General features: G+C 42.8%; 1 protein-coding gene across 1 annotated transcript; it reads right to left on the bottom strand.

The window, feature by feature from the left end:
• Nucleotides 1-895: 895 nt before the first annotated feature.
• On the bottom strand, nt 896-9,301 carry TLR4 (toll like receptor 4). The gene is made up of 3 exons (XM_070956595.1): nt 9,197-9,301; nt 5,752-5,918; nt 896-3,304 (listed from the first exon to the last, which is right to left on the bottom strand). The coding sequence occupies exons 1-3, from the start codon at nt 9,299-9,301 to the stop codon at nt 1,045-1,047; spliced, it is 2,532 nt and encodes an 843-aa protein (XP_070812696.1). The 3' UTR covers nt 896-1,044.
• Between the last annotated feature and the right edge of the window lie 898 nt (nt 9,302-10,199).

Here is a 10,199-nt window from a genome sequence, read left to right as displayed (position 1 = left end):
CTATATAGAAAATAATTCCCAGAACAGAAAAACAAAAGTATGACATTCCAGGATACACCTTCACTTACTCCTAGGAACATAGTTTCTACGTTCCTCATCCAGAATAACAGAGTTGCAAGGGAACTTGGATGTCTTCTAGTCCAACCCGTTTGCTCAGGCACACCCCAAAGAAATGGCTGTGGCTGAGGATATTATGTCCCAAAGATGTTTTTTTTTTTCCCCCCCCCCAAGAGGCCACTGGACTTTCTGGTTTTTCTTTGAAGACATTTTGCTTCTCCTCCAAGAAGCTTCAAAGAAAAAACAGAAAGTACATTGGCCTCTTGAAAAAAAAAAAGCACCTTTCGGCATTGGTGGGACTTGAATAACAACTTAACACCTGGTTCTCTGGCTGGGTAGGCGTGGCCAGTTGGTCATGTGACTGGGTGGGTGACGTCACTCATCATACCCAGCCCTGCCTCATGGCCACTCACCTCAAAGACAGAGGTAGGATTCAGCCGGTTGGGGCTAATCTCACCACTGGCTGTCCCTGCTCCTTCCCATTTTTCGGCCTGTTTTTGGCCAGGGTTTTTTTTTTTTTTTTTTTGGTATTTTCAGGCTGTTTTTGGACCGTTTTCGGCTGTTTTCTTGGCTGTTTTCGGGCCATTTTCAGGCTGTTTTTCAGACCAAAAACAGCCCGAAAAATGGCCTAAAAACAGCCCGAAAAGGCCTGAAAATGGCTCAAAAAGGCCTGAAAACAGCCCGAAAAACGACTTGAAAATGGCCTGGAAAACAGCCTGAAAAACGAGCGGGGGCAAGGCTAACCAGTGGTGGGATTTTCCAGTTCGCCAAACCGCACAGAATCTTAACTACCGGTTCGCCTGAACTGGTGCGAACCGGGAGTGGCCCGCCTCCGCCTTTTGGGACAACCATGACTAGGATGGCTGAGAATCTCCATAGACATTGGGATATTAGGTCCCAAACGGAAATTCTAAAGGTGAGACCACCTATTCTTGAAGGCTTCCTTCAATTAGACTGACCGGCTCAGTTAGGCATCAAAAGTAGACCTCACCCATTTTTCGACATTAGCCTGAGTTCATCTTCAGTCCACGTTTTGCCTTCAAGCAAGGCCGACCTCAACTGTCTTAAGAAGACATGACGGCTGAAATCCCGGTCTTTCCAAGTCAAGAAGGTGTTTCTCCGTAGATAACGGAAAAGCCCCAGTTTGCGGTGTAAGGCTGCTTTGTCCACCCCTTGTAAGACAACTAAGATGAGGCTGGCTTTGCTCTCCACCAACTGCCAAGATTGAGCCACCTCCAGTTCAAAGTTACACCAACGACTTTCCAGGAAGTGATCCGAGACCACAGCGATGACTTTTCTGCTTGTCTGAAAACCTTCTTTGATGATGTTGGTGATGATGGAGACTCCAGGGATGAAATCCCGGTAGAAAAGACACAGACGGAAGTATGGCAATTCCTCTTCCAGAGGTTGTTGCAGTTCTTGTTTCACCCATTCCTGGTCCTTACTGGAGAAGATCACAAACGCATCGTAGACGGTTTCCTTCTCATCCGAGAACCTGTTTCCCATGAAGAGCACCATGACGTAGTAGAGGTAGAAATAATATTTATAACACAGAATCAGGATGACGATCAGAACCAGGACGACGGTCACCGAAACGGCCACTGTGGTTGTGTTGATCTCGCAGGAGGCCAAAGCAAAATCCATCACTTGCACATTTTTTAAGTCCGAGGGGCTGTAGCAGAGCATCTTTTGGACATTTTGAAGGAGGGACGAGGAGTTTTTCACCCACCGCAAGAAACCCGCGTGATCGCAAGAGCAATCAAAAAGATTCTCAGAGAGGTCCAGATGTTTCAGGCTAGCAGGCAAGTTCTTCAGATCTTCCTCTGTCAAAGCAGCCAACTGGTTGTTGTGAAAATCCAGGGTGGTGAGAAGAGGAGTGTGGATGTAGGTCTCTGGATGGAGACCTAGCAGTTTATTATGGCTAATGTTCAACACCCGGAGTTCACGGAGGGCGGTTAAACTGCTGAGAGAGATATGTTTGAGTTGGCAATTGGAAATGTCTAAAAAGTGCAGCTTGGTGAGATTCCGGAAATTGTCAACCAGCTGATTGTTGGCAAAGCCGTTGCCTGCCATTTTGAGCACCCGCAGGCTGTGCAAGCCACAGAACGAACACTGAGCTATAACCATAGTATCCGTGTAGGAAATATCAAGATAAAGCAGATGGTGGAGACAGAAAAATGAAGGAACGATCCCAGGTGAGGCGAGGGCGGTGTGTTGGAAATCCAAATATTCCAGCTTGCCAGGCCCGCTGCATTCAATTTCTAACCTGATTTCCGTGTTGAAGCTGAGGTTCAAATGCTTCAGATTGGGAGCTCCCTCCAGGAGGTTGACCCAGGACAGGTGAGTGACCAGCCTGTTAACGCTGAGGTCCAAGGTCTCCAAGTTATGGAGGCCTCTGAAATACTGCTTGAAGTATCTGAGATCTTTATTGCGAGTGATGCGAAGCACTCTTAGCTTCGTTAAGGAAGAGAGATGCTGAGCAGGTACCGCATCCAGTCCGCAGTTCTTGAACTCAAGTTGGGAAATATTGGAGTTGTTTGGATACTTTAAGTCTTCACTGACATAAGTATGGATCACCCGCACCATGGAGATATTGTTGAGGCAAGCCGAGAGGGTGCTTGTACTTTCTAGGAAGTCCATTTCAATGATAGTGAACTCCTGTAAATGCAGGTCACACAGGACATCTAAAAGGGTTTTGTCAACGGTTCCTACTCTGGTGATATCTCTGTATTCTCCTAACAATAAACTGTTAACATGCAAACCGGACATATTCCGGATGCTGGCTTGCATAACGGCGCTATCCTCAAAGCAGCCTCTCAAAACCAGTTGCTGAAGGTGGAGTCCTGCGAAGGCGTTCCGTTCGATAGATTTTATTTCGTTTCTCGATAGCACCAACGTCAAGTTCCAGCTTGCTAAAGCATCTAGATCTCCGACCGAGACGGAGGAGATCTCGTTTAATTGGAAGCTCAGGTGCTGGAGAAAGATTAGGTGGGAGAAATAGCCAGGCAGCTTCAAGGAGTCAATGTGGTTGTGTCTCAGATTCAACTCTTGGAGCGACGTCAGGTGCCCGATGGGCAACGCAGCCAACGAAAACAGATTGGCTTCGACGGCAACGAACTTTTGCAAAGAAGGTAAATTGTGGAAAGCCCTCGGTCCCAAGATCTGGAGGGGATTACCGGTCAGGACCAAGACCGAAAGGCTGTTGAGTCCCGTAAAGGCATTGTCTTCGATCTTCCAGAGATGACACCTATTGGAACAGGTGAGAAAAGAAGGTGAAAGCTGATAGGTGCTCCCATCAGTCGAATTTTATGCTATATGACCTCGATAAAGATTTCTGTGCCAACTCAGAAAGCTCAAACTGCCCAAAGAGCTGCTGATCCAGTTCTACAGAGGAATGATTGAGTCTGTCATCTGCACCTCTATAACTGTCTGGTTTGGCTCTGCAACCCAACAAGACAGACACAGACTTCAACGGATAGTTAGAACTGCAGAAAAAACAATGGCTACCAACCTGCCTTCCATTGAGGACCTGAGTCAAAAAGAGGGCTGTGAAAATATTTACAGACCCCTCGCATCCTGGACATAAACTGTTTCAACTTCTACCCTCAAAAGGACGCTATAGGGCACTGCACACCAAAACAACTAGACACAAGGACAGTTTTTCCCTGAATGCCATCACTCTGTTTAACAACTAATTCCCACAACACTGTCAAATAATTTACTAAGACTGTATTACTATTCTTCTTCTCTTCCTTACTAGTATCTAATCTCTCCCCACTTATGACTATAACCATGTTGCTTGTATCTTTCCATTTATATTGTTTTTACTTGTTTCCTAGTACGATTGGATAGCTTATTAGTAACCTTGATTATCACTAAGTGTTGTATCTTTTTATTCTTGATGAATGTATTTTATTCTCATTATGTACAAATTCCTTGTGTGTCCAATCACACTTGGCCAATAAAGAATTCTATTCTGTTCTATTCCATTCCATTCCATTCCATTCCATTCTATTCTATTCTATTCTATTCTATTCTATTCTATTCTATTCTATTCTATTCTATTCTTCTATTCTATTCTATCTAGCTGTGTCCTCACTTTGCACTACTTAGGTGATCCTGAGGACACAGGTAAACATCCAAGTGGCCTCACTGACTCTCTAAAAGAATGCAAATGACCAGCTGTCTGCAAGGAGGATAAATCCTTCCCTGCCCCACCATCCAGTCAGAGCTGAAAAAGCTTCTTGGATGAGGAGCAAAGTGTCTTCAAAGAAAAACCAAGAAAATCCAGTTGCCTCTTGAAAAAGCACCTTTGGGACAACCATGACCTGGATAATCTCTTTTTTTTGTTAAGTTTTTTATTTTAAACATAGTTAAAAAGACATACATAGACATACTGTCAACTTGATATTAGAGCTTGATCAAGAGCTCAAGGTTGACTCAGCCTTCCATCCTTTCTAAGGTAGGTGAAATGAGGACCCAGTTTGTGGGGGCAATAAGCTGACTTTGTATAAAATATACAAAAGAATGAAGGCTATTGCTTAACGCATTGTAAGCCGCCCTGAGTCTCCGGAGAAGGGCGGCATATAAATCAAATTAAAAAAAAAAAAACTTGCAAAGCTTTCAAGTTGCCATGAGCAGGAGGGAGGGAGAACTGAAGTGAATTCCATACATTCTTCCTGACCGCAATCAGAAGGAGGGTGTTAGGTTTCATAGCCAGCCAAAGTGGGTAATTGGGGAATGTAATTTATGACATGGCCAGAGAGGAGGGGAGAGACAGGGTCATAGGGGAACGTAAATCTACGTAGGATCAGTCCTAACTGCATCTGAGTATTGCCAGAATGTTGCTCCTAATAAATTACTATATTTCCTTTGAAGTTTGGATCATGGCTCATGAATTAATTAGGGCATCTTTCGGAAACTTGACACATACAACATATACAAGAATCTTAGTTTCTTTTTCAGCTACTTAACAGTTACCCATTTCTTACTATATATTAATATTTACAGATATTATAATGTTAACTTATTCAGCCTTTTTCTCCTATTGTGTTTCATTTCTACTAACATGTTAATTGATCTATCACATTTTTCTCTTTCCCTTCCTCATTCCTTTAATTTATTTCCTTATTTTTCAGCCATTCATACCAATTATTTCACACTTTATAGTATTTGGCTTCCTCTTTCCCTGAATTTCTTTAGTTAGTTTATCCAGTTCTGCGCATTCCAAAATCTTTTTAATTATATCCTTATCTGGTGGTAATTCTTCTTTCTTCCAGTATTGCACATATATAATATGTGCTGCTGTCAGTATATGTAGTATGAGATACTGTGTTTCTTTAGTATAATTTTCTACTGACATCCCTAATAGAAACTGTTCAGGTTTTCCCTCTATTGAATTCTGGATTATTTCTTCGATCCAATTTTTAATTTTCTTCCAAAAATTTTTCACCACCGGGCATGTCCACCATTGGTGATAGAATGTTCCATAACTAATCTTACACTTCCAGCATTTCGGAGAATTGGATAATCTCTATAGACTATACACTTAACAGATTTTCCTGTTCACACAACCGATTGCCATCTGTCAGGGACCCAGGAAACTTAAGTCATTGGTTTTACAGAAGGAAATAACATCCAGAAAATGGTTCCATCCTATCCCACCTTCGCATCTCTTCTGTTGAAGCTCCTTACCTAGTGAGGTCCAGAAATCTCAGTGTAAACACTGCTGAGAAATAATTGGCGTGCAGGATTTTCAGCGGGTTGAAACTGAGGTCCAAGGTCTGGGTGGTGTTTGGGATACCCGAAGGGATCCTAGTGAGGTTCATCTCCATGCATCTGTATGAGTGACCTGGAACTACCTAGAAGTAGAAGAGACCATAAAGAGAAAGTATTCCTTCCTTATAATCTGTGGGGTGCTTGGTGCTCTCTGAGCTTGCAGACGTTTTATTACCCAAACTAGGTAACATCATCAGTCTCCCAGAAGGAGCTGTGTATATAAACACAAAGCAGAATCCTCTCCCTTCTATCCTGTTTCCCTGAAAATAAGACATCCCCTGATAATAAGCCTAATCGGGCTTTTGAGCGCATGTGCTAAAATATGCCTCCCTTTTTGGCCCGTACGTGTCCTGTGCGGCTGGTGGCTGATTCGGACAGCAAGGAGGCTGCTGTGGTGCTGCACCAGCAGCCTGTGCAGTCGGACAATGAGGAGGCTGGAGAAGATGTGGTGTCAGAGGCGGGGATTCAGCCAGGGCCTTCAGAACCTCCAGAAGCTCCCATAAGTGAAGAGGACAAAGAGGAGGAGCCTCTTCTCGATGCACGGGCGCGCAGAGCTACCAAAAGGCAGGAGTGGCTCCTGAGGAGGAGGTCTCCTTGAGAGTAAGGCTTGGGGCTAATTGGCGACTATTTAAGGAGGAATGCCGACTGAAGCAATTTGTAGGGAACAACTTCGTTCACTCTCCTTCGCGTCTGGATTTTAGTTCTCTGCAAATTGCTTCTGGGCTTTCTGCCAACCCTAGTAAGATTAAGATTATTTATTCTTTGGATTCTTGTAGGCTGTTAAGAAAGTTAATTAACGGCCTTTGTTTGAAAAAAAAACCTGTTTAATTTAGTAAACTAAGGTTTGTACAGACTTTGTGTGTGCTGCGTGCTTTGGGGTCCGTAGCTGGGGCAGAACACTCCCCCCGAAAATAAGCCCTCCCCGAAAATATTTAAACGCAGAGCTGGAAACCAGATAAGATGGCAAGAGGAGCCCCATCTTGCTCCCGAAATAATAAGCCCTCCCCAAAAATAAGGCCAAGCGCTTATTTCAGGGTTCAAAAAAAATAAGACAGGTCTTATTTTTGGGTAGCAGTGATGACATTATCTAGTTGGGTAATGAAATGTCCACAAGAAAACAATCAAGCTCAGAGAGTACCAAGGACTCCTCTTTTCAACCCTGAGCTGCAAACATTCTCCTTTTATTGGTCCTTACAATCTATTAGATTGGTGATTTTGATCTTTAAACAGTCCTATTACTTTCTAAATCACGCCCCCCCCCCCTTTTTAAAAAAATAATAATAATAAAACACATGATTTTAGAAGGGTAGGATTTTCATTTCTTTCTTCTTCTTCTTGAATCAAGTTTTATTTATTTTTTTCTCTCCCCCCTCCCCATTCACACACATATTTTACGAACAGAGTATTGGCCATATCATATCTTATACAACTTATCATATCCAAATACATTTTACTTAGTTACAATTTCTGCCAAAATCATCTTTTTTCCATGTTTTTTTTTAATCCTATCTTAACATTTCTATGTTTATTTATATGAACCACATCTTCATTCACCCTCAAATTCTTTTTTTTAAAAGTTTTTTATTTTGATTTAAAAAATAAATAAATATGACAATACAATATACACAAGAAGTAAACATATATCAAGTCTTACGACTTGTATTTTACAAGTCGTATCGTTAAACTATATTCCTCTATATATATCTCTACACCTTACATATATAACGATATCTTGAATTCCCTTTTTGATTTATTGTTTTTTTATTTGGTACTCAATTCCTGTCTAGCTATTTCCTTTCTTTTTTTCATGTTCCTAGTTCTGTTTTATTTTCCTTTTCTCCAGCCAGTCGTACCATCTTTGCCATACTAAATAATAGTCGGTTTCTTCTTTTTCTTGTATTGCTTTCATGAGTTTATCCTCAAATTCTAATTTCTTTATTTTTACTCATATTTATTCTTTTTTTTTTACTTTTTAATAATTCATTCTTTCTCCTAATACATTTACACATGTTCGGGGTTGCCTTTCTTCCATTTCACCTTTTTTTTTTACTGTACAGCAATCTTTCTTCTCATTCTCTTCCCTCTCCCTCCCTTCTTTTATCCTTCCTACTTTCTTTTTTCCTCCTCTCCTATTCCTTCCCTATTTCCCCTTCCTTTCTCCCCCAGGATTTTCATTTCTTAACTAGGCAAACAAAAGTAACCCCAGATTCGTTTCAAAAGGAGAAACGTTTAAACCCTACCCGTTCATCAGATGAGAATAACAGAATAACAGAGAAGGGACCTTGGAGGTCTTCTAGTCCACCCCCCTGTTCAAGCAGGAAACCCTATACCCGTGGTGGCAAACCTATGGCAAGCATGCCAGAGGTGGCATGCAGAACTCTCTGTGGGCAGATGCACCGTTGCCAGCTGCTCTTCGCGGGCATTGGAGCAGTGGAAAACGGCCCAAAAAACAGCCCATAAATGACCTGAAAACGGCCAAAAAAACAGCCCATAAATGACCTGAAAATGGCCCCCAAAATACCCCAAAACAGACATGTGTGCATCAGCCAGCTGTTCTTCAGGTTTTCGGTCCTCCGCCGTGCCCACATGCAAACACATGCACCCGTGTTCCAGTTTGGACACTCGGTGCCGAAAAGGTTCACCATCACAGCCCTATACTATTTCCAACAAGGAGTTGTCCAGTCTCTTGTTATAGCACCCACAACTTCTGGAGGCCACCGATTAATCGATCTGGGATTATCGGACACCAGAACAACAGAATTGGAAGGGGCCTTGGAAGTCTTCTACTCGAATCTTCTGCTCAAGTCAGGAGACCCCACACCACTTCAGACAAATGGTTGTCCCATCTCTTCTAAAAAAAACACCACTGATGGAGCACTCACAACTTCTGGAGGCCACCGATTAATCGATCTGGGATTATCGGACACTAGAAGAACAGAATTGGAAGGGGCCTTGGAAGTCTTCTACTCGAATCTTCTGCTCAAGTCAGGAGACCCCACACCACTTCAGACAAATGGTTGTCCGATCTCTTCTAAAAAAAACACCACTGATGGAGCACCCACAACTTCTGGAGGCCACCGATTAATCGATCTGGGATTATCGGACACCAGAAGAACAGAATTGGAAGGGGCCTTGGAAGTCTTCTACTCCAACCTTCTGCTCAAGTCAGGAGACCCCACACTACTTCAGACAAATGGTTGTCCCATCTCTTCTTAAAAACCTCCAGGGATGGAGCACCCAAAACTTCTGGAGGCAAGAGGTATCAAGAAGCAATGAGGAGAGGGCTCTTGAGAAAACAGGTGGCTGTTTCAAAATGGTCTAAGATGTTGCCATGTATTTGTCCCCTAAGGCCGTCACTTACCTCCAAACAGGGACTGAAGCTTCTGGTTTTCAAGTTCATTTCAAAAACCATAGCCAAGGAGAAGGTGATACATGCTGGTAAGAAGATCCCACCCTTGCCGGGCATCTTCAGAATCGGCCCATTGAATGTGAAAAAAGACTTAAAAATGGAGATTGATCAAGAAGGTGAGGAACCTCAAGGCAGACCGATAGTCTTCCTTGGGCCAAATCCAGCGAAATCCATGGAAAGGAAGAAACGCGGTCTGAAAGAAGAAAGCCAAGGGAAAAAGAAAGTGATCCGGAGAGCTCTGCACGCAAATTCAACCAGCTTGCTCATAATGTTCTCAACGGCATATCCTGCTGAACCATAGATCGGCGTGTGAAAGAAGGGCAAAGAGGAACTAGCTTTCCAGAATGTGGTTTCTCATTTTGGGTCAGTGAAATGTAATCATAGAGTTCCTTTCTTTCTCTTTCTTTCTTTCTTTCTTTCTTTCTTTCTTTCTTTCTTTCTTTCTTTCTCTTTCTTTCTCTTTTCTTTCTATCTTTCCTTCCTTCTTAAACTCCTGTTCCCTTCCCTTCCCTTCCCCTCTTTCTTTCTTTCTCTTTCTTTCTCTTTCTTTTTCTTTCTCCCTTCCTTCCTTCCTAATCTCCTTTCCCTTCCCTTCCCCTTCCTCCCTCCCTCCCTCCTTCTTTCTTTCTCTCTCTCTTTCTCTCTCTTTCTTTCTTTTTCTTTCCTTCCTTCCTAAACTCCCTTCCCTCCCTTTTCCCTCCTTCCTTCCTTCCTTATCTCCTGTTCCCTCCCTGTCTCTCCTTCCCTCTTTCTTTCTTTCTTTCTTTCTTTCTTTCTTTCTTTCTTTCTTTCCTTCTCTTTCTTTCTTTCTCCCTCCCTTCCTTCCTTCCTAATCTCCTTTCCCTTCCCTTCCCTTCCCTTCCCCTTCCTCCCTCCCTCCCTCTTTCTTTCTTTCTTTCTTTCTCTCTCTTTCTCTCTCTTTCTTTCTTTCCTTCCTTCTTTCCTAATCTCCCTT

The sequence above is a fragment of the Pituophis catenifer genome, unplaced genomic scaffold (genome assembly GCF_029215685.1).
Source record: "Pituophis catenifer annectens isolate HBS135680 unplaced genomic scaffold, rPitCat1.0.hap2 SCAF_105, whole genome shotgun sequence".
NCBI classification, from domain to species: domain Eukaryota; kingdom Metazoa; phylum Chordata; class Lepidosauria; order Squamata; family Colubridae; genus Pituophis; species Pituophis catenifer.
This window is presented reverse-complemented; position numbering and strand designations above follow the sequence as displayed.